Raw genomic sequence first — 26,065 nt, 5'->3', positions numbered from 1 at the left:
GAATCTACTCAAAGGACTTAAGGGCAAAGACACAAACGGACATTTGCACACCAATGTTTATAGCAGCGTTATTTACAATTGCAAAGAGATGGAAACAGCCAAAATGTCCATCAACAGACGAGTGGCTAAACAAACTGTGGTATATACATACGATGGAATATTATGCAGCTTTAAGACAAGATAAACTTATGAACCATGTAATAACATGGATGGACCTAGAGAATATTATGCTGAGTGAATCCAGCCAAAAACTAAAGGACAAATACTGTATGGTCCCACTGATGTGAACGGACATTCGAGAATAAACTTGAAATATGTCATTGGTAACAGAGTTCAGCAGGAGTTAGAAACAGGGTAAGACAATGGGTAATTGAAGCTGAAGGGATACAGACTGTGCAACAGGACTAGATACAAAAACTCAAAAATGGACAGCACAATAATACCTAATTGTAAAGTAATCATGTTAAAACACTGAATGAAGCTGCATCTGAGCTATAGGTTTTTGTTTTGTTTTGTTTTGTTTTGATTTTACTATTATTACTTTTATTTTTTTCTCTATATTAACATTCTATATCTTTTTCGGTTATGTTGCTAGTTCTTCTAAACCAATGCAAATGTACTAAGAAATGATGATCATGCATCTATGTGATGATGTTAAGAATTAATGATTGCATGTGTAGAATGGTATGATCTCTAAATGTTGGGTTAATTTCTTTTTTTCCGTTAATTAAAAAAAAAAAAAAAGAGAAGGGATAATTGGAGATGAAGGGATACAGACTGTACAACGGGACTGGATATAAAAACTCAGAAATGGACAGCACAATACTACCCAATTGTAATGCAATTATGTTAAAACACTGAATGAAGCTGCATGTGAGGTATAGGTTTTTTGTTTTTTTTCTTTCTATTATTGTTTTAATTCTTATTCTGTTGTCTTTTTATTTCTTTTTCTAAATTGATGCAAATGTACTAAGAAATGATGAATATGCAACTATGTGATGTTATTAAGAATTACTGATTGTACATGTAGATTGGAATGATTTCTAATTGTTTTGTTAATTCTTTTTTTAATTAATAAAAAAAAAATACTTATAAGAAAATTAAAAAAAAAAAACAAAAAAAAAAACATTTCTACCTTTATACTTTCCTGAAATCAGGAAAATGTTTAGTAACCTAGATCATTACTCTAGTAGTACTGATATATGTAATAACTTTATATTTGATATTTTGAGAATATTCAGTTTTGGCAGCTGATCAAACACTAATTAAAAGTCAGTGTTTAACATTTAGAATTTAAGAAACTGATATCTGAATTTGTAGATTTTTTTCCTTGTTGCCTTAATTTTAAATTGGTTTATGAAACTGTGCAAACGCAAGTTATACAATGATTATTTGGATACTTTATTTAAATAGATTAATGGCTAAGTTAACTAAGATATCCATTTTTGGTGGTTCTAAGTGTATGTATTGTTTGTTTTCTTATATAAAAATATTTAAAAATATATATATACATACATATATATGGTACTGGAGGAATTACTGCAATAAGGCAAGAAAAAACAGAAGACAAAATATTGGGAAAGGAAAAAGTAAAACTATCCCCATTTGCAGCTGATATCACTGTTTTCAGGAATCTATGACACAACTAATAAAACTTCAAACTGTATCTTAGTGAGACTGAACAATACAAATTCAGAAACCAAAATCCAACCATATTCCATAAACTTACAGCAAACAATTGCAAAATTAAGAAAAATTTGCAAGAGCATCAAAAAACAAAACATTTAACAAACCATAAAATACTTAGGAATAGATCTAACAAAAAAGCTTCAATATCTTTATATTGAAAATAAAACATTGTTGAAACAAACACAGTGGAACTTTAAATGGAGAAATACACCTTCTTTACTGATTAGAAGACTCAGTATTTCAGATGATAGGCTTTTTTAATGTAGAAATTAGCAAGCTGATTTTAAAATTTAAATGGAAAAATAAAGATAGAATACTTTTCCTACCTGATTTCATGACTGGATAATAAGTTCAGTCATTAAGTTATAGTATTAATAGTGAAAAAACAGACATTTAGATCAATGGAACAAAGACTCCAAAAATAAAACGCAGATGCATACATATATACTTAGCTCATTACTAAAAAACATGCCATGATAATTCAATAGTTAAAGAAAAGTATTTTCACAAATGGCCAAAAGGCACATGAAGAAGATGCTCAACTTCCCTGGCCATTAGAGAAATGCAAATCAAAACCACAATGAGATATCATCTCACAACCACCAGAATGGCCATTATCAACAAAACAAAAAATGACAAGTGCTGGAGAGGATGTGGAGAATAAGTGACACTTATCCACTGTTGGTGGGAATGTCAAATGGTACAACCACTGTGAAAGGCAGTTTGGTGGTTCCTCAAAAAGCTAAATATAGAATTGCCATATGACCCGGCAATACCATTGCTAGGTATCTATTCAAAGGACATGAGGACAAGGACACAAACGGACATTTACACACCAATGTTTAGAGCAGCATTATTTACAACTGCAAAGAGATGGAAACAGCCAAAATGTCCATCAACAGATGAGTGGCTAAACAAACTGTGGTATACACATACAATGGAATATTATGCAGCTGTAAAACAGAAGAAAGTTATGAAGTATGTAACAACATGGATGGACCTTAAGGACATTATGCTGAATGAGATTGGCCAGAAACAAATGGACAAATACTGTATGGTCTCACTGATATGAACTGACATTAGTGAATAAACTTGGAGAATTTCATTGGTAACAGAGACCATCAGAAGACAGAAATAGGTAAGGTATTGGGTAATTGGAGCTGAAGGGATACAGATTGTGCAACAGGACTGAATATAAAAACTCAGAAATGGATAGCACAATACTACCTAACTGTAACACAAGTATGTTAAAACACTGAATGAAGCTGAATGTGAGAATAATAGAGGGAGGAGGGCTGGGGGCACAGAGGAACTCAGAAAGAAAGATAGACAATAAAGATTGAGATGGTATAATCTTGGAATGCCTCGAGTGTATAATGATAGCGACTGAATGTATAAATTTTAAAAATGTTTTTGCATGAAGAACAAAGGAATATCATTACTGCAGGGTGCTGAAAATAGACAGTAATTAATACTTTAAAATTTCAACTTATGTGTGAACCTAAAGCAAAAAACGAGAAAATTTATATTTTGACTAGTGCATTTTCTAATACAACTTACGTAGATAGTTGATTGAACACCATAAGTACATGGAACCTTGGGTAGGACATTAGATTTTGTTGGTTTGTCCAGAGTAATGCCCCAATGAATCCCAGAGTGATTTGATGAGTGAGTGGAAAAGTATTTGCAAAGTCCCCTTCAAGGAATGGTGAGAATGGAGGAAAATTCAACTTCCCCAGGTTGAATTCTTGATATTCTCACAAGCAGGGTGGACAACCAAAGCTACAGGCAGAGCCCCCAGTCTTGGGGTTTGTTCATATGAAACTTAACCCCATAAAGGACAGGTCAAGCCTACTTAAAATTAGGCCTAAGAGTCACCCCCAAGAGAACCTCTTTTGTTGCTCAGATGTGGCCTCTCTCTCCAGTCAACTCAACAAGCAAACTCACCACCCTCCCCCTGTCTATGTGGGACATGACTCCGAGGGGTGTGGAACTTCCTGGCAACATGGAACAGAAACTATAGAATAAGCTGAGACTCGCATTAAGGGATTGAGAAAACCCCTAGAATGAGCTGAGACTCAGCATCAAGGGATTGAGAAAACCCTGACACAAGGGAGAAGAGTGAAATGGGACAAAGTGTCAATGGCTGAGAGATTCCAAACAGAGTCGAGAGGTTATCCTGGAGGTTATTCTTACACATTAAGTAGATATCACCTTGTTATTCAAGATGTAATGGAGAGGCTGGAGGGAACTGCCTGAAAATGTAGAGCTGTGTTCCAGTAGCCATGTTTCTTGATGATGATTGTATAATGATACAGCTTTCACAATAAAACTGTGCCACTGTGAAAACCTTGTGTCTGATGTTCCTTTTATCTACCTTGTCAACAGACAAATAGAACATATGGAATAAAATCAAATAATAAGGGGAACAAATGTTAAAATAAATTTAGTTTGAAATGCTAGTGATCAATGAAAGGAAGGGGTAAGGGGTATGGTATGTATAACTTTCTTTCTGTTATCGTTTTATTTCTTTTTCTGTTGTCTTTTTATTTCTTTTTCTGAATTGATGCAAATGTTCTAAGAAATGATCATGATGATGAATATGCAACTAAAAAAAAATGATCATGGGGATGAATACACAGCTATGTGATGATATCGTGAGCCATTGATTGTAACCATGTCGAGAATGTTTGCATGTCAACAATATATACATGTCATGAAAAAAATAAATAAAAATAAAATGAAAAAAACTACATAAATAATTCTTACTACTCAGTAATAAGATATACATTTTTATATCTATAAAAATGCACATGTGTGAATAGAACTTCTCAAAAGATACAGAAATCACCAACAAGCCCATGAAAAAGATTTTCAACATCAACAGTCATTAGACAAATGTGTATTAAACATACAATGAGATACTTCCATATATACACTAGACTGGCTAAAATTAAAATGACAAACCAATTGCTGGCAATATGGAGCATGTGGAATTCTCATTCACTGGTGATGTAAGGATAAAATGGTAGAAATACTTTGGAAAATTCTGGGACTTTGTTATAATATGTATCTACCAATCACCCAGCTATTCCAATCCTAGGGATTTACCAAGAAAAATGAAAACAAAGTCCATGCAAAGATTTGACATAATGTATGTAACTGCCTTACTGTAGTAACCAAAAACTGTCAACAACCCAAATGCCATTCAACAAATAAGTGGTTAAATTATGGCATACCCATACACAGTCAGCAACAAAAACAATGAACTTTTACTGTATAGAACAAAATGGACAATTTGCAAAGTAATTATTTTAAGTTGAAGAATCCAGATTTTTTAAAGTACATAAAGTATAATTCCATTTATATAAGATTCTTGAAAATACAAACTAATCTATAGTGATAGAAAGCAAACCAAGGATTATCTATGAACAGGGCAGAGATAAATGAACTGCAAAGAGGCACAAGAAAACTTCTGGGAACAACAGAAATGCTTGGTACCTTGCTTATGGTGATGGTTTCATGCATGTAAACAAATGTCAAAACCCATCAAATTGCACACTTTAAAAATACATACCTTACTGAATGTGAATTATACCTTAATAAAGTTCTATTAAAACCTCAATAATATTTCTTAAACAACAAGATTCACTGCCAGCTTTTTATGTATCTGATTTTGTATTAAGGCAGAGAAAAATAAAGATAATGAGGCAGATCTGTTAAGCAAACAAAACAATTTCAATGCCATAAGATATAAGCTCTATAAGTGTCATAACTACTAGCTAAGGAAACATGAAGAAAGGAGACTAGGAAGGTCAAACAAAGGCAGTAACATTTCCAACTGACTTTTGAAGGCTGAGTGGGAGTTTATGACGTGGAAATGAAACATTCCATGTACAGAAAACCATACCTATAAAGGCAGACTCACTGAAAGAATTTGACCTCTTTGGGGAATAATGATGTGTTCAATATGGCTGAAGCAAAGATTTAGAGAGATCTGATAAGGATTATACAGGGTCTGGTTGACAATGAAGAGCCACTGACTGCTTTACAAGTAGAAATATAATGTGATCAAGTTTGTGTTTCTGAAAAAAAAAAATCCCATTTTGTAGTACTTACTCATTATCTTCTTCACCTTGTCTTCTTGCTCTTTTTGCCAGACAGTTATCTTCTAACTCTGTTAGATCTTTAAATTCTTTCTCACTACTAATGATGCTAAATACTGAAACAAAAAAGGAAATTACCATGAGCTAAAATAACTCTATAACTTTATTGATAATTCAATTCTAACACTAAAAGACTAACCTTTTTCTACCTGAATCCGAAAAGCATTTCTTTTTCTTCGACCATAGTCGATACTGAAAAAAAAAAACCCAGAAGTTTAGCACAGTAGCCTACACTAATATTTTCCATTAACCTTAATCTATACCTGTTGCCTAAGTTTGCATAAGTATTCTATTATATCACTTTATTCACTCTGACCATAGAAAACTTCTGAATTTATATTTTCATACTGTGATTTTTCTCAACTTTTATCTTTACTATTTGAATTTTATTTTGAAAGTTCAAAACTACTAAATGAGTACCCATATATACTTTACCTATATTCAAACATTGTTAATACATTATCAAATTTACTTCACTTCTCTCTGTACAAAAACAACTTTTTTCTTACAGATCCATTTGAGAGTTAAGCTGCAAACACTTTTCTCCAAAATCCTCAGCATGGTTCTCTTAAAAACAAAGATACCTATGTAACCACAATACTATTAGCACACACAAGAAATTTTACACTGATAAAATATAATCTAATACAGAGTCCATAATAAAACTTGCCAAATACTCCCCTCAAAATGTTCTTTACGGCTTTTCCCCTTTCCTCAAGGATCACGTATTATATTTGGTTTCCATTTCTCTTTCGACTCCTTTAATACACAACAATCTCTACCTCTTCTGTGTGTGCATGTATGCATGTGGGAAATTAAAAATGAGAGACATTTTTGGGGAGGTCAGGCCAGCTAATCTGTAAGACGTCACACGTTTGATTTTATCTATGTCATTAAATTCAAGATAAACACTTCTGACAAGAACTATGCTAAAATAACATAATTTGACGAGACAAAATACAGTTTCAAAGTATTTCCTTAAAATTATTAATTTCAAATTATTTTAATAATGTAATAAATTAGAAAATATAACCTTCAAAATCAAACCAACTCAAGAGAGGCAGGCCAAGATGGTGGCTTAGTGAGGTGAGGGACTTAGTTGGTCCTCCACAGCAGCTAATAAACAGCCAGGAACAGTACAGAAAAACTGCTGGGGCCATGTCAGAGACTAGACACACAGCGTAGCCCAGTCTGGAGAAACTGGACAGGCTGCAAGCCCACCCAGAACCATGACTTCCCGAACCTGCAGCAGATGGCACCCCTCCCCCACAGGATGCTTCACAGAGGAGATAGGAAAGAGACTTTACTAGCAGCAGGGGATGAGCCCAACCAAACTCCAATTGTGGAATTAATTAACAAATTCTGACTACTAAAAATACGTCTGCAGCTCAGCCGAACCTTCAGTAAAAGCTGAGGCTGCTGGGTTTTGATGCAGCACAGAGGGGGCAGGGCTTACAGAGAAAGAAACAAGAAAAAACAAAAAAAAAAACAAAAAACAGAGGTTTTCAGATTGGATAGCACATAATATTTGAAAGGGTCTGGGGCCTGAAGTAAAGGTGGGGGCACATAGGACCTGGAGATATGCAAAGCAACATACCAACTTAAGCTCTTGATCGGCAAACCCAAGGAACAGGAATCCTGCTCTGAAAAGGATTTTTCTTTTTCTTATTTATGGCTGTGTTTCTATGGCTTGACTCCTCTTTGCATACAGCTGCAAGGCTTCTCAGGTTCCATGCTGCCCCATGCAAGGGCGGAATAAAGCTTGTTTGAGTGTTTGTCTGGAGCCTGTGCCTTCCCCAGGAGAGGGGTGGGGCCCAGGTCAGGTAGAATTCCTCCCTCCAGGGATTCAGACCCCAGGGTCTGGAAAACTGAAGCAATTAAAGCCAGCCTACAACCTATCCTGTCTCAACACCACCCCAAGCAGGGAGAGTCCACTAAAGTTAATTAAAGGCACCACATCACCTTATGCTGGTGATATATTTAAGATATGAAAAGAGAAAAATTGCCAACCAAGAATTCTATCTTCAGCAAATCTGTCCTTCAAAAATGAAGGGGGAATTAAAACATTTTCAGTCAAAAAATCATTCAGAGAATTTGTGACCAAGAGACTTATTCTGCAAGAAACACTAAAGGGAGCACTACAAGTACATAGGAAAAGGAAGGAGAGAGAGGTGTAGAGAAGAGTGTAGAAATGAAGACTATGAGGAAAGATGAAAAGAAGAAAAATTAAATATGACATACAAAATCCAAAAGACAAAATGGTCAAAGAAAGTACTGCCCTTACAGTAATAACACTAAATGTTAATGGATTAAACTCCTCAATCAAAAGACATAGACTGGGAGAATGGACTAAAAAACAGGACCCATCTATATGCTATTGACAGGAGATGCATCTTAGACCCAAGGATAAACACAGGTTGAAAGTGAAAGGTTGGGAAAAGATATTTCATGGAAACAACAATCAGAAAAGAACAGCAGTAGCTAAAAGTCTGCAAATGTAAAACAATTTAAAGAACCAAAGAAGGACACTATGTATTAATAATGGAACAATTCAACAACAAGACATAACAATCATAAATATTTAAGCACCAAGCCAGAAATGCGCCAAAATACATGAGGCAAACGCTGAAAATACTGAAAGAGAAATAGATACATCTACCATAATAGTTGGAGTCTTCAATTCCCCGCTCTCATTAATGGACAGAACATCAAGACAGAGGATCCATAAAGAAACAGAGAATTTGAATAATACAATAAATGAGCTAAACTTAACAGACATTTATAGGATATTGCACCCCTCATTAATGGACAGAACATCAAGACAGAGGATCCATAAAGAAACAGAGAATTTGAATAATACAATAAATGAGCTAAACTTAACAGACATTTATAGGATATTGCACCCCACAAGAGCAGGATACACCTTTTTCTCAAGTGCTCATGGATCATTCTCAAGGATAAACCATATGCTGGGTCACAAAGCAAGTATCAATAATTTTAAAAAGATTGAAATCATACAAAACACTTTCTCACATCATAAAGGAATGAAGTTGGAAATCAATAATAGGCAGAGTGCCAGAAAATTCACAAATATATGGAGGCCCAACAACACACTCTTAAACAAACAGTGTGTCAAGGAAGAAAGTACAAGAGAAATCAGCAAATATCTCGAGGCAAACGGAAATGAAAACACAACATATCAAAATTTATAGGATGCAGGAACAGCAGTGCTAAGAGGGAAATTTATTGCCCTAAATGCCTGTATCAAAAAAGAAGAAAGAGCAATAATCGAGGAATTAACTGTCCACTTGGAAGAACTTGAGAAAGAACAGCACACTAACCCCAAAGCAAATAAAACAAAAGAAATAATAAAGATTAGAGAGGCAAGGATGGTTCAATATAAGAAAATCAATTAATGTAATATACCATATCAAAACAATATCAACAAATCAAACCAGAAAAACCACATGATCATCTCGATTGATGCAGAAAAGACATTGGACAAAATTCAATATCCTTTCCTATTGAAAACACTTCAAAGGATAGGAATAGAAGGGAACTTCCTCAAAATGATAAAGGGAATATATGAAAAACCCACATCTAGCATCTTCCTCAATGGAGAAAAACTGAAAACCTTCCCACTAAGATCAGGAACAAGAAAAGGATGTCCAGTATTGCCACTTATATTCAACATTGTGTTGGAAGTTCTAGCCAGAGCAATTAGACAAGAAAAAGAAATACAAGGCATCAAAACTGGAAAGGAAGAAGTAAAACTCTCACTGTTTGTAGATGATATGATACTATATTGTTGAAAACTCTGAAAAATCCAAAGAAAAACTACTAGAGCTAATAAATGAGTACAGCAAAGTGGCAGGTTACAAGATCAACACTCAAAAATCTGTAGTGTTGAGAGAGAGCAGAGAATGCTGCAGCACCATGAAGCAGAGTCCACCAGTCAGTGACCTTTGGAGATGAATAAGGAAAACGCCTCCCGGGGAGCTTCATGAAACCGGAAGCCAGGAAAGAAAGCTAGCAGATGACGCCGTATTTGCCATGTGCCCTTCCAGCTGGGAGAGAAGCCCTGACTGTGTTCACCATGTGCCCTTCCACTTGAGAGAGAAACCCTGAACTTCACTGGCCTTCTTGAACCAAGGTATCTTTCCCTGGATGCCTTAAATTGAACATTTCTATAGACCTGTTTTGATTGGGACATTTTCTCAGCCTTAGAAGTGTAAACTAGCAACTCATTAAATTCCGCTTTTTAAAAGCCATTCCATTTCTGATATGTTGCATTCCAGCAGCTAGCAAACTAAAACAGATTTTGGTACCAGAGAGTGGGGTGGTGCTGCTGCAGTTCGCAAATACCAAACATGTTGGAACAGCTTTTTAAATGGATAAAGGGAAGAATCTGGAGGAGTTGTGAGAAGCTTGATAGAGAAGGCCTGAAATGCTTTGAAGAGACTGTTGGGAGAAATGTAGACTCTGAAGATACCTCTGATGAGGCCTTAGACAGAAATGAGGCATGTGTTTTTGCAAACTGGAAGGCAGGCGACCCTTGTTTTAAAATGGCAGATAATCTGGCAAAATTGACCAGTGGCTTTGGCTGGAAAGCAGATTATAAAAGCCATGAACTTAGATATTTAGCAGACAAGATCTCCAAATTAAATGTGGAAAGTACAGCCTAGTTTCTCCTCACAGCTTATAGTGAAATGCGGCAGGAAAGAGATAAACTGAAAACTGAACTCTTGAGTAAAAAGAAATCAGAAATTGAAGTTCTGGAAAATTCTGGGCCTCCAAGAAAGGAGACCACAGAGAATAGTGCCCCACATGAGGTCTTAGCAAAATGTGGAACCACTCAGCCACTTCAGAGAAAGCCAGGATCGGACATGGAGTTATCCAGGAAAGATTTGTGGAAACTCCTTATGTCTGATGGGCATGATCCAACATTACTGCATAGAAAGCTGACGAGAGTGCTGTGGGACCTGTATAAACACAGCCACTGACAGTCTGGACTGGGGGGTTCAGAGAAGGGACACATTGGAGGAAAAATAACTGCAGAGGCAAAACCATGGAGGCTGAGGTCTGATGTCGAAGTCTCGGGTCAGGAGAGCAGACACACCCAAGCCCGTGGAGAGGGTGAGTTTTCCCCAAAGGCAGAGGATGGGCCTTCCACCTCATTGCAGTGGAAGAGTCATGCCGCCTCAGGCCTTGGAAAGGGTGAAGCCCATACCTTGGGGTTTGGGGAGAGCCTGGCTATCACCACATGGAGGGGTTGAGTGTGTGCCCCGGAGATGGCAGAGAGCCCAGATGCGGCCCCAATGCTTGGAGAGGGTGGAGCCGAGAAAACTGTGGTCTCCCCAATACACTCCAAGGTTGCATTCAAAAAGAGGCAGGCCTCTGCGTAGGTCCTTGGAAAAGGTGGGACTGTCGCCTTCTAAAGCCCTGAGGATAAATGATTCTCAGACTTTGAAATCTAATGGACTTTACCCTGCGGGTTTTCGAAACTGTATGGGTCCAGTGACCCCTGTGTTCCTTCCTCCCTATGGAAATGTGTATATGTATCCTATGAATGTTCCTCCTTTGTATGTTGGCAGCAAATAACTTATTATGAGTTTTCAAAGGTACAGAGCAAATGAAGAGAATTTTGCCTTAGGACAGACCATGCCTGTAATTGATTTGATGAGATTTTATACTGTCTCTAATTTGATACTTCATTTTATTGCTACTGAAAGGTTTAAGGATTTCTGATATTGTTATGAAATTAATGCATATGTGGGAAAAACATGTCTTTTTTAGGGGCCAGAGGGTGGAATGTGCTGGTTTGAAAGAAAGTATGCTCCCTAAGAAAAGCCATGTTTTAATATAAATCCAACTTCTTAAAGGTAGAATAATCCCTATTCAATACTGTATATTTGAGACTATAATGAGATCATCTCCCTGGTTGATGTGATTTAGTCAAGAATGGTTGTTAAACTGGATTAGGGGATGACATGTCTCCACCCATTTGAGTGGGTCTTGATCAGTTTCTGAAGTCCTATGAAAGAGGAAACATTTTGGAGAATGAGAGATTCAGAGAGAGCAGAGAATGCTGCAGTACCATGAAGCAGAGAGTCCACCAGCCAGTGACCTTAGGAGATGAAGAAGGAAGGCGCCTCCCGGGGAGCTTCATGAAACTGGAAGCCAGGAGAGAAAGCTAGCAGATGACACCGTACTCGCCATGTGCCCTTCCAGTCAAGAGAGAAGCCCTGACTGTGTTCGCCATATGCCTTCTCACTTGAGAGAGAAACCCTGAACTTCATCAGTCTTCTTGAACCAAGGTATCTTTCCCTGGATGCCTTTGATTGGACATCCAAACACTTGTTTTAATTGGGATATTTTCCCAGCCTTAGAACTGTAAACTAGCAACTCATTAAATTCCCCTTGTTAAAAGCCATTCCGTTTCTGGTATATTGCATTCCGGCAGCTAGCAAACTAGAACACAAGATATTTACAAATTTACTTATAATTTCTTTTTTGACCCACTATTGTTTCTGTGTTGTTTAACCTCCATAAATTTGTGCATTTTCCAGTTTTCTACCTGTCATTGATTTTTTGAGCTTCATTTTTGTCAGAGAAAATGCTGTGTTTAACTTCAACCTTTTTAAGTTTTTTGAGATATGTTTTGTGACCTAGCATGTGGTCTATCCTGGAGAACATCCATGTGTAACGACAAGAATGTATATCCTACTATTTGGGATGCAATGTTTATGCCTGTTAGATCTAGTCCATTTACCATATTATTCAAATTCTCTGTTATTGATCTTGTGTCCAGATGTTCTATTGATGAGAGTGGTGTATTGAGGTCTCCAACTATTACAGTAGAGGTGTCTATCTCTTCCTGTGGATTGCCAGTGTTAGTCTCGTGTTTTTTGGGGGTACCCTTGTCAGGTGCATAAATATTTTATTGTTATTTTTCTTTGCGGATTGACACTGTTATTAATATATAGTGTCCTTCTTTGCCTCTTATAAAAGTGTTTGACTTTAAATATATTCTTCCCATATTAATATAAAAAAAAATCTGTAGTGTTTCTATACACTAGTAATGAAGAATCTGAGGGGGAAATCAAGAGAAGAATTCCATTCCAACTGCAACCAAAACAATAAAGTATTTGGGAATAAATTTAACTAAAGGGACTAAAGACCTATACAAAGGAAAAGACAAGAAATTGTTAAAAGAAATCACAGAAGACCTAAATAAATGGAAGGGTATACTGTGTTCATGGATTGGAAGACTAAATATAGTTAAGATGTCAATTCTACCTAAACTGATTTACAGAGTCAATGCAATACCAATCAAAATCCCAAAAACTTACTTTTCAGAACTAGAAAAACCAATAACCAAATTTATGTGGAAGGGTACGGTGTCCCAAATAGCTAACAGTATTCTGAGAAAAAAAAGTGAAGTTGGAGGTCTCATGCTATCTGACTTTAAGGCGTATTATGAAGCTACAGTGGTCCAAACAGCATGGTACTGGCATAAAGATAGATATATTGACCAATAGAATAGACAGATATACTGATCAATGGAATAGAACAGAGGGTTCAGATACAAACCCTCTCATCTATGGACAACTGATCTTTGATAAGGCAGTCAAGCCAACTGACCTGAAACAGAACAGTTTCTTCAACAAATGGTGCCTAGAGAAGGGACTATCCACATGCAAAAGAATGAAAGAGGACCCATATCTCACACCCTATACAAAAATTAACTCAAAATGGATCAAAGACCTAAACATCAGATCTAAGGCCATAAAACTTTTACAAGAAAAGGTAGGGAAATATCTTATCGATCTTATAATAGGAGGCAGTTTCCTAGACCTTACACCCAAAGCACGAGCAATGAAGAAAGAAATAGACAAATGGGAACTCCTCAAGATTAAACACTTTGGTGCATCAAAGAGCTTTGTCAAGAAAGTAAAAAGACAGCCTACACAATGGGAGACAATATTTGGAAACGATATATCAGATAAGGGTCTAGTATTCACAATATATAAGCAGACTGTTCAACTCAACAACAGAAAGACAAACAAACCAATTACAAAATGGGCAAAAGACATGAATACACTTCTCAGAAGAGAAAATATAAATGGCCAAAAGGCACATGAAAGATGCTCAACTTCCTTGGCCATTAGAGAAATGCAAATCAAAACCACAATGAGAAATCATCTCACACCCACCAGAATGGCCATTATCAATAAAACAGAAAATGACAAGTGCTGGAGAGGATGTGGAGAAAGAGGCACACTTATCCACTGTTGGTGGGAATGTCAAATGGTAAACTGCTGGGGAAGGCAGTTTGGTGGTTCCTCAGGAAGCTAAATATAGAATTGCCATATGACCCGGCAATACCATTTGCTAGGTATCTACTCAGAGGACATGAGGGTAAGGTCACAAACAGACATTTGCATACCAATGTTTATAGCAGCATTATATACAATTGCCAAGAGATGGAAACAGCCAAAATGTCCATCAACAGAGAAGTGGCTAAACAGGCTATAGTATATACATATGATGGAATATTATGGGGCTCTAAGAATAAAGTCCTGAAGTATATAACAACATGGACGGACCTTGAGAACATTATCCTGAGTGAGATTAGCCAGATACCAAAGGACAAATAGTGTATGGTCTCATTGATATGAACTAACACTAGTGAATGAACTTGGAGAATTTCGTTGGTAACAGAGACCACCAGGAGATAGAAACAGGGTAGATATTGGGTAATTAGAGTGGATGGGATACAGACTGTGCAACAGGCATGATTATAAAAATTCAGAAATGGACAGCACAATACTACCTAACTGGAACACAATTATGTTAAAACACTGAACGAAGGTGAATGTGAGAATGATAGAAGGAGGAGGCCTGGGGACACAAATGAAATCAGAAGGAAAGATAAATGATAAAGACTAAGAGGGTACAACCTAGGAACGCCTAGATGAATAATGATAGTGACAAAATATACAAATTAAAAAATGTTTTTGGGGCGGGCCACAGTGGCCCAGCAGGCAAGAACACTTGCCTGCCATGCCAGAGGACCCGGGTTCGATTCTTGGTGCCTGCCCATGTTTAAAAAAAAAAAAATGTTTTTGCATAAGGAAGAACAAAGGAATGTCAAAATTGCAGGGTGTTGAAAATAGATGGTGATTCATAATTTAAAACTTTAACTTATGGTGAGACTAAAGCAAAAATGTTTATTTGGCACAAAATTTATAGTTTGACTAGCGTATTTCCTAATATAACTTATGTAGACAGCTTAATTGAACATCCAAAGTACATGGAACCTTGAGTAGGGCATGAGATTTTGTTGGTTTGTCCAGAGTGATGCCCCTTAGGGGAATGGTGAGAAAGGGGGAAAATCCAACTTCCCCAAGTGGAGAATTCTTGATATTCTCACAAGTAGTGGGGACAACCAAAGCAATAGGCTGAGCCCCCAATTTTGGGGTTTCTAAAAGTCACCCCCAAGAGAACCTCTTTTGTTGCTGAGATGTGGCCTCTTTCTCTCAGCCACTCAACAAGCAAACTCACTGTCCTCCCCTTCTCTACGTGGGACATGACTCCCAGAGGTGTGGACCTTCCTGGCAATAGAATGAGCTGGGACTCAGCATCTAGGGATTGAGAAAACCTTCTCAACCAAAAGTGGGAACAGTGAAATGAGAAAAAATAAAGTGTCAATGGCTGAGAGATTCCAAACAGATTTGAGAGGTTATCCTGGAGGTTATTCTAATGCATAATATGGATATCACCTTTTTAGTTAAGGTGTAATGGAGAGGCTGGAGGGAACTGTCTGAAAATGTTGAGCTGTTTTCCAGTAGCCATGTTTCTTGAAGATGACTGTACAATGATATAGCTTTCGTAATGTTACTGTGTGATTGTGAAAACCTTGTTCTCTGAGGCTCCTTTTATCTACCTTATCAACAGACGAGTAAAACACATGGGTTAAAAATAAATAAATAATAGGGGGAACAAAATGTTAAAATAAATCTAGTAGATTGAAATGCTAGTGATCAATGAAAGGGAGGGGTATGGTATGTATGAGTCTTTTCCTGTTTTCATTTTTTTTCTTTTTCTGAATTGATGAAAATGTTCTAAGAAATGGTCATGATGATGAATGCACAACTATGTGATATTTTGAGTTACTGATATGTAGAATGGAATGATCACATAGTAAGGACATTTGTGTTTGTATGTTGGCATGTTTAATAAATTTTAAAAAATAAATAAATATTAGGGGGAACAAATGTTAAAATAAATTTAATAGATTCAAATGCTGGTGATTGGTGACAAGAAGGGTAGGGGGTATGGTATGTATGAATTTTATTGTTCTTATTTCTTTTTCTGGATTGATGCAAACGTTCTGAGAAGTGATCGTGGTGATGAACATACAACTAGGTGATATTTTGAGTTATTGTTTATATACCAAGAATTGTATGAACATATGGTAAGAATGTTCGTGTTTCTATGGTGTTATGTTTAAGAAAAATTTTTAAATGTTTAAAAAAAAAATCAACTCAAGATTCATCCATGTTGTCACATGTAATTCGACTTCATTGCTCTAGGACATTATGCTGAGTGAAATGTCAGAAATAAAAGGACAAATATTGTACAGTCTCACTAATACCAACTAATTATAACAAGTAAACTCTCAGAGTTAAAAATGTATAATACAGGTTGCCAGGACTTAGAATAAGAGTCTAGAACGGAGAGCTGATGCTTAATTTGTGCAGAATTTTTAATTAGGTTGAATGTAAATGTTTGGAAATGGATAGAAATGATGCTAGTACAATACAGTGAGTGTAATTAGCATCAATGAGTTATGTGTATGATTGTGGTTGAAAGGGGAAGTTTAGAGTCAGTATATCACTAGAAGGAAAACTAGAGGATGAAACATGGAACTGTACAAAATAGTGAACCCTGTTATGGATGATGGCTGTGATTAGAAATTGCAGTGATTACAAATACAAGAGTGTTTTTTCATGAACTAGAACAAATGTACATTGCTACAACGAGGAGTTAAAAATAGAATGGTATATGAGAAAGAAATGCACCGATTGCAAACTATGGACTACAGTTAACAGTAACATTTGAATATTCTTTCATTGATTATAACAAATGCACCACAACAATACTAAGAGTCAATAATGGGAGGGGGCATAAAGAGTACCGAGTTTTTCTTTTTGGAGTGAGGGAAACGTTCTAAAACTGATTGTAGTGATGAATGAACAACTATTTGATGATACCATGAGCCAGTGATTGTATACTTTGGCTGGATCATATGGTGTGGGAATATATTTCAATAAAATTGCATTTAAAAAAAAATCAAACCGACTAACATCAACAATCCACATCACAGACATTATGTGCCTGCTGAGGTCATTAAACTGCTATGGTATTCTTGCTAGAAATACATAATCTGATTCTAACGATGGGGAAACATCAGAAACATCTAGATGGAAGATCAAGAAGGAAATAGAGAATAAATATCTTGAGATGATTGAAAACAAGAACACAACATATCAAAGTTTATGGGATGCAGTGAAGTTGGGAGAGAAATTTACAGCCCTAACTGCCCACATTAAAAAGGAAGTGAGAGCTAAATCAAAGACCAAACTACACACCTGAAAGAACTAGAAAAAGAACAGCAAACTAATCTGAAAGCAAGCAGAAAGAAAGAAAAAAGATGAGAGCAGAAATAAATGAAATTAAAAACAAAGAAAAAAGAACAATTGAGAGAATAATAAAACCAAAAGCTGGTTCTTTAAGAATAGCCACAAAACTGACAAGCTCTTGGCTAGACTGACAAAGAAAAAGAAGGAAGATGCAAATAAATAAAATCATACATGAGATGGGGGGCACTACCACTGACCTGACAGAAATAAAAAGGACCATAACAGAATATTATGAACAACTGTATACCAACAAACCAGACAACTTAGTTGAAATGGACAATTTTCTAGAAACACATAAACAATCCACACTGACTCAAGAAGAAATAAAAAAAGCTCATCTAAACCAATCACAAGTAGAGACTGAAATAGTCATGAAAAACCTCCCAACAAAGAAAGCCCAGGACCAGGTGGTTTTGCAAGTAAATTCCAGTAATCGTTCCAAGAAAAACTTATACGAACCCTGCTCAAAATATCACCGAAAACTGAGGAGAGAACGCTACTCAACTCATTCTATGAAGCCAACATCACCCTAATACCCCAAGCCACATAAAGATATTACAAGAAAGGAAAATTACAGAATAATCTCTCTAATGAATACAGATGCAAAAATCCTCAACAAAATACTTTCAAATAGAATCCAACTGTACATTAAAAGAATTATACACCACAACCAAGCAGGCTTTATTCCAGGTATGCAAGCGTGGTTCAACATAAGAAAATCAATGTAATACAACACATTAAAGAATCGAAGGAGGTAGAGTGCTCAGATATAGACCCTCTCATCTATGGACATTTGATCTTTGATAAGGCAGTCAAGCCAACTCACCTGGGACAGAACAGTCTCTTCAATAAATGGTGCCTAGAGAACTTGATATCCATATGTAAAAGAATGAAAGAAGACCCGCATCTCACACCTTATACAAAAGTTAACTCAAAATGGATCAAAGATCTAAACATTAGGTCTAAGACCATAAAACAGTTAGAGGAAAATGTAGGGAGATATCTTATGAATCTTACAACTGGAGGTGGTTTTATGGACCTCAAACCTAAAGCAAGAGCACTGAAGAAAGAAAGAAATAAATGGGAGCTCCTCAAAATTAAACACTTTTGTGCATCAAAGAACTTCATCAAGAAAGTAGAAAGACAGCCTACACAATGGGAGATAATATTTGGAAATGACATATCAGATAAAGGTCTAGTATCCAGAATATATAAAGAGACTGTTCAACTCAACAACAAAAAGACAGCCAACCCAATTACAAAACGGGAAAAAGACTTGAACAGACACCTACCAGAAGAGGAAATACGGATGGCCAAGAGGCACATGAAGAAATGCTCAATGTCCCTGGCCATTAGAGAAATGCAAATCAAAACCACAATGAGATATCATCTCACACCCACCAGAATGGCCATTATCAACAAAACAGAAAATGACAAGTGCTGGAGAGGATGCGGAGAAAGAGGCACACTTATCCACTGTTGGTGGGAATGTCAAAGGGTGAAACCACTGTGGAAGGCAGTTTGGCGGTTCCTCAAAAAGCTGAATATAGAATTGCCATACGACCCAGCAATACCATTGCTAGGTATCTACTCAAAGGACTTAAGGGCAAAGACACAAACGGACATTTGCACACCAATGTTTATAGCAGCATTATTTACAATTGCAAAGAGATGGAAACAGCCAAAATGTCCATCAACAGAAGAATGGCTAAATAAACTGTGGTATATACGTACGATGGAATATTATGCAGCTTTAAGACAAGATAAACTTATGAAGCATGTAATAACATGGATGGACCTAGAGAATATTATGCTGAGTGAGTCCAGCCAAAAACTAATGGACAAATACTGTATGGTCCCACTGATGTGAACGGACATTCGAGAATAAACTTGAAATATGTCATTGGTAACAGAGTCCAGCAGGAGTTAGAAACAGGGTAAGATAATGGGTAATTGGAGCGGAAGGGATACAGACTGTGCAACAGGACTAGATACAAAAACTCAAAAATGGACAGCACAATAATACCTAATTGTAAAGTAATCATGTTAAAACACTGAATGAAGCTGCATCTGAGCTATAGGGTTTTTTTTTTGTTGTTTTTTACTATCATTACTACTTTTATTTCTTTTCTCTATATTAACATTTATATCTTTTTCTGTTGTGTTGCTAGTTCCTCTAAACTGATGCAAATGTACTAAGAAACGATGATCATGCATCTATGTGATGATGTTAAGAATTACTGAGTGCATATGTAGAATGGTATGATTTCTAAATGTTGTGTTAATTTCTTTTTTTATTTTTATTTATTTTTCTTTTTTTCTTTCTTTCCGTTAATAAAAAAATAAAAAATAAAATAAAAAAAAATCAGAAAAAAAAAACTACTATTAGCTATAAAGTGATAGACAAATATGTAATAATTAGAGGCTGCTTAGTGTCTGTAGATAGTGTGTTCCTCAGGACTCATGATACCCCAAGATGCCCCTTGACTGACTTCCCTCCACAAACCACAGGATCATCACTTTGGACCTGTAAGCATTTACATGCAGCTTATTCTACAGTCAGTACTTGTGTATGTCTGTTTTTTTGCTTTTTTGTTTAATATAGGTTGTGTTTCTTTAGATGGACTTTTAACTTGAATTCTTAGAAGTCATGAACTCTTCTTCATTTAAATCTCCCATAGTAGATTCCATGTAGTGTTGGATCCATGGTATCAGAAAACAAATTCTTGCTGAATTCATTTATTAGTCTCATACCAAACTCCCTGAGGACAAAGACTTTATCACGTACAATGCTATAGAGATTTCACGTACAATGCTATAGAGATGTGTCAAGGAAGAAACAAACAGGAGATTATCATTCACGCGTCCACCTCAGCATATCTTGTTTCCAGTCAATCTATCTCCAAGTCTTATCTATGGGTCTCAGATTTTCCACACTCCCTTCATTTCCACTGCCGTGTCTCTGATTCACTCTTCAGATCACGAATCTTCAAAAACTACTCCCTCACCTCCACTTCTACTATAAATGCCACATCTGGCTCCACCTAACCTAATCAAAAGTATTTCCCACCCCTGCCTCTGGCTTTGCCCAATCATAAGAGCCACATCAGCCTTTCTGCTGAAAACCTTCTGCCTCTGCCAGGGTACTTTGAAAGTGGACCCTGCCACCTTCCAGTTCTGTCTGGTCTGCTCATATCTGGCAGGAAGAACAAAAACACGGCAGGCCTCTGTTTGGATCATAATCTTCCAAGAAGTCTCTTAAGTATCTAACATGGAACTGTTTTTCATTTGAGACCTCAAATCCTGTGCATTTATCCTTCTTTTCCATCACTCATTTTCCACGGCCTAATCTGAACATAACACCAAAGACAATGAGAGGGACCCTTGGGACTCCACAGATAGGGTCCATCTGTTATCTAGAAAAGCAGAGCTAGGGACTCCAACATTTAAGGAGCACAAAGTAGGGGAAAAAACAATGGTATGGATCAATAACAATGCCCATTATTATAGAGAGGTCAAGAAAGATACAAAAGGCCTTCTTTAGATTTGGCACTTTAATAAAGGCAATTTCAGTGAGGTTAAGGGGAAAAAAACAGACAGCAGAAGCTTGGTTTTGAAAGGAAGATCAATAATCAGTGGGTAAAAAGAATGTATTGATAGGCAGGGGCCTTTCAAGATGAGAAAAAGTTGATTTAGTATGATTCCATGCTGATGATAAAAAACCTAAGGAAAAGTAGAGGCTGAACATAGGAGAAGACAACTGAAGGAGAAAGATGGAGGTGGGAAGTGACTGGCCTCAAATCAAAGGCAAGTCCTTCTGCTGAGTGTCCTAAACTATTGAATGTATACAGTATATCTCACCTCTTAATGTTCAATTATATACTTAAATTTTATCTGGCATTTATCTCTAGTAAATATTTGAATTATCATTTGTATATTAATCACCTCATTATTTTTGCAGAATAACAACATAGCATTTAGTGTGAAAACACCTGCATGACTGTGGTCTTCAAAACTAACCTGTATGAGCCCCAGTTTCCTTATCTACAAAATGAGATGATAATATTATTAATGTAATACATTATAATATTGCACAGAGCAACGCTAGAGAATACAGTGTTTGTAATCATTATGTTGAAAATGCACTTAACAGCCACTGCTGGCTGGTCCACAGAATAAACAATCAAAGACGGGAAAAAAAAAAAAAAAAAAAGAATCGAAGGAGGAGAACCATGAACACATCTCAATTGATTAAAAAAAATCACTTGACAAAATCCAAAATCTCTTCTTGATAAAAATACTTCAAAAGGCAGGAATCAAAGGAAACTTCCTTAACACGATAAAGGGCATATGAAAAACCCACAGCTAACATTATACTCAATGGTGATACACTGAAAGCTTTCCCACTGAGATCAAGAACAAGACAAGAATGCCCACTGTCACCACTGTTACTTAAAATTGTGCTAGAAGTTCTAGCTAGAGCAATTAGGCAAGAAAAAGCAATAAAAAGCATCCAAATTGTAAAGGAAGAAATAAAGCTTTCACTATTTACAAATAGTGATCCTGTGTGATATAGGATATGATCCCGTAACTTGAAAGCTCATTTTCATTATATAAGGGAAATGTAGATCAAGACTACAATGAGATACCACTTCATACCTATAAGAATGGCTGCTATTAAACTAACAGGAAACTACAAACGTTGAAGAGGATGTGGAGAAATTGGGACTCGTATGCACTGCCGATGGGAATGTATAATGGTACAGTACCTAGGAAAGACAGTCTGGCAGTTCATTAGAAAACTAAATATCAAGTTGCCCTATGACCCAGTAATACCACTATTCAGTATATACCCAGAAGAACTGAAAGCAGTGACACAAACAGACATTTGTACACCGGTGTTCACAGCAGCATTATTCACACTCACCAAAAGATAGAAATGATCCAAGTGCCTATCAACAGATGAGCTGGATAAACAAAATGTGGTACACATATATAATGGAATATTATGCAGCAGTAAGACAAAATGATGTCCTGAAGCACATGACAAGATGGATAAACTTTAAGGACATAATGCTGAGTGAAATAAGCCAGACACAAAAGGACAGAGACTGCAAGATTTTGCTTTTATGACTATGGTAAAGGTAAACTCAGAGGCTTATAATATGGAATATAGGGGGCCTGGAGATACATGGAAGCTAGAGATGAGTTAGCTAATGAGGTTGAACTTAAATGTAAGGAAATGGATAGAAGTGAAGGCAGTTCATTACGGCGTCTAAAAGTAATATTGCCATATCAAAGGTAAGCATGATTGAAAGGGGTTGTACAGAGCCATGTATCCTACCAATTAACACTATAAATATAAATAAGTTATTAAATCAACTACTTCAAAGGTATGAATCTTGTAAAAAGAGTTTATAATATAAGGGTTATAGAGGGAAAACTACTATTGTATGCTTTGGGCTATGTTTAACAAAAGATATTAACAATACTACAGTAATACCAGGAGTAAATAATGGTGGGGGATGGACAAGAGTTTTCAGGGAGGCTTGGATTTCCTATTTGGTGAGGGTGTATTTATCGGTTATTCTTCTCTTGGGAGCAATGAAAATTATCAAAAACTGAGAGTGCTGATGGACTGTTGGATCTGGACATTACACATGATGCCCAATGGATAGAGTAGCTAAGGATTCACTGAATGGTTAAGTAGAATGGCAAACTGTGGTGTATACATAGGATCAAATATTGTGCCAATACAAAAAGGAACGAAGTCTTGAGGCAATGTTGTGAATGAACCTGGGGGACATTATGTGATGCAAAATAAGCCAGGAAGTGCAAATATTGTATGGTCTCATTTAGAAAATACTTATAAGAAAACTGGGGCCTAGAACGCAAGCTCTAAAAGCAGTCACATTTAGCTGGAGTGGTAATTGTTATTTCTAAATTTTGAGAGTCTGTGCTATATATGTATAACCTGGTATTTCTCTGGAACTCCGAGTACCTGTGTGACACCTAAGACAACAGTAAGAGTTCTGCAGTTCTGAAGTTCAACACTGCCACATACAACAACTGTTAAAGAAATTGAAAAAGGAATAAAGCTTCAATTACAGATAAGAATGAAGAAGCTTAATGGATCAGGACTAAAGCAAATCAGAATACAGGAGTAAGGAAGACATTGTAGGTTAGAACTTTACTTATATATATATATATATTTTTAGAATATCCACACATACAGTCCAATCATATAATAAAATCAATGCCTCACAATATCATCACATAGATGTGTATTCATCACCATGATCATTTTTAGAACATTTGTACCACTCCAGAAAAAGAAATAAAAAGGAAGAAAAAAAAAGGACTCATATATCCTCTACCCCTTACCCATCCTTCTCACTGACCACCAGTATTTCAATCTACCCAATCTTTACCCTTTATCTTCCCCTATTATTTATTTATTTTTATCCTTATTTTTTTTTCTCATCTTGGATAAAAGACGCATCAGACACAAAGTTTTCACAATCACACAGTCACACTGTAAAAGCTATTGTTATACAGTCTTCTTCAAGAATCAAGGCTACTTGACACAGTAAAACAGTTTCAGTTACTTCCCTCCAGCCATTCCAATATACCATAAACTAAAAAGGAATATCTATACAATATGTAAGAATAACCTCCAGGATAACCTCTCGACTCTGAAATCTCTCTGCCATTGAGACTTTATTTTCTCTCATTTCTCTCTTCCCTCTTTTGGTCGAGAACAGCCAATTGATTTTTGACAAGGCTGCCAAGTCTACCCAAGGGACAAAGCAACCTCTTCAACAAGCAGTGCTGGGAGAACTGGACATCCATGTCGAAAATAATGAAAAGGGGCCCTTATCTTACACGCTACAGAAAAATTAAGTCAAAATGGATCAAAGACTTAAATATAAAAGCCAGAACCATAAAACTCCTAGAAGAAAATACAGGGAAGTATTTTCAATATTTTGTGGTAGGTGGTGGTTTCTTTGACCTAACACCCAAAACACAAGGAATGAAAGAAAAAAAAAGATAAATGGGACCTCCTCAAAACAGAATACTTTGTCTTTCAAAGGGCTTTGTCAAGAAGGTGAAAAGGCAACCTACTCAATGGGAAAAAATATTTAGAAACCATATATCCAGTAAGTGTTTAATATCTGGGACATATAAAGAGATCCTACAACTCAACAACAAAAAGACATAACGAATTTAAAAATTGGCAAAAGACACGAACAGACATTTTTCTAAAGAGCATCCACAAATGGCTAAAAAGCACATGAAAAGATGTTCAACATCACTAGCTATCAGGGAAACACAAATCAAAACTACAAGGAGGTATCATTTTGTATCCTACTAAAATGGCCTCTACTAAAAAAACAGAAAACTGCAAGTGTTGGAGAAGACGTAAAGAAATAGGAACACTTATTCAGAATTGGTGGGAAAGTAGAATGCCGCAGCTACTATGGAAGACAGTTTGGTGGTTCCAAAGGAAGCTAAGTATAGAATTACCATGTACTCCTACAATCCTGCTACGAAGTATATATTCAGAAGAACTGAAATCAGGGACAAGAAAAGACATTTGCACACCTATGTTCACAGCAGCATTATTTACAATTACCAAAATATATAAACAAGCTAGGTATCCATCAATTGATGAATGGATAAACAAAATGAGGCATATATATATGATAGAATATTATGCAGCTGAAACAAATGAAATCATGATCATGATGTATGTAACAGGATGAGTCTTGAGGATACCATGTTGAGGGACAAATATTGTATGATACACTACCATGAATTAAATATAACTAGCAAACTCACGAGGTTAATATCTAGAACAAGGTCAACAGAAGACAGAATGAAGGCAGAGAATGGGGAGCTGATGTTTAACCTGTACAAAATATGTAATAAGGTTGATTGTAAATGTTTGGAAATGGAGGTGACAGAAGCACATTTCAATGAGTGTAATTAACAGTAATGATATCTGGGTGCATTTGTAGCTGAAAGGTAAAGTTTAGGATCATGTATGTTATTGGAACAAAAGCCAGAAAACAAAACGTGAGACTGTATAACATAGTGAATCCTCTTCAGGGTTCCAGAATCAATTGTGATCATAAATGCACAATTCTGTGACTATACTAAAAGACACTGGGTGTACACTTTGGATGACAATATAAAGTTTATGAATTTATCATAATAAATCTGCTTTCGAAAGAAAGGAAGTACATTGCAACAATGAGCTGTAGAACAGACTTCAGTGTTTAGTATGGGTACTTTGAAATTTATTGCTTTTTTATTTAAAGACAAGGAGGGGTATAAAAGAGAAGACAGGATTTAAATGAGGATGACTGCTGAATCATTATATTGACATTTCTATTGCTCTTCAGTGTCTTGGAACAGCCAGAAGAAAAACCAAAAAATCGTGGAACTATAACCCATACTGAACTTTAAAATCTGTACTGTAAATACTTGTTAAAATGT

The 26,065-nt window shown here is 36.2% G+C and overlaps 1 protein-coding gene across 3 annotated transcripts in view; it reads right to left on the bottom strand.

The window, feature by feature from the left end:
* The window catches only part of NVL (nuclear VCP like), a 251,999-nt gene that overhangs the window by 185,569 nt on the left and 40,365 nt on the right, over positions 1–26,065 (bottom strand). For all 3 annotated transcript variants that reach the window (XM_077149137.1, XM_077149138.1, XM_077149139.1), the window contains exons 3-4: positions 5,995–6,047; positions 5,809–5,911 (exon numbers count right to left, since the gene is read on the bottom strand). In XM_077149137.1, the coding sequence (XP_077005252.1) occupies positions 5,809–5,911; positions 5,995–6,047 (156 nt within the window). The remainder of the gene's footprint in view (positions 1–5,808; positions 5,912–5,994; positions 6,048–26,065) is intronic.

Source organism: Tamandua tetradactyla, chromosome 2 (genome assembly GCF_023851605.1).
Source record: "Tamandua tetradactyla isolate mTamTet1 chromosome 2, mTamTet1.pri, whole genome shotgun sequence".
Lineage (NCBI taxonomy): Eukaryota > Metazoa > Chordata > Mammalia > Pilosa > Myrmecophagidae > Tamandua > Tamandua tetradactyla.
Note: the sequence above shows the minus strand (reverse complement) of the source record. Positions and strands in the feature narration are given on the sequence as shown.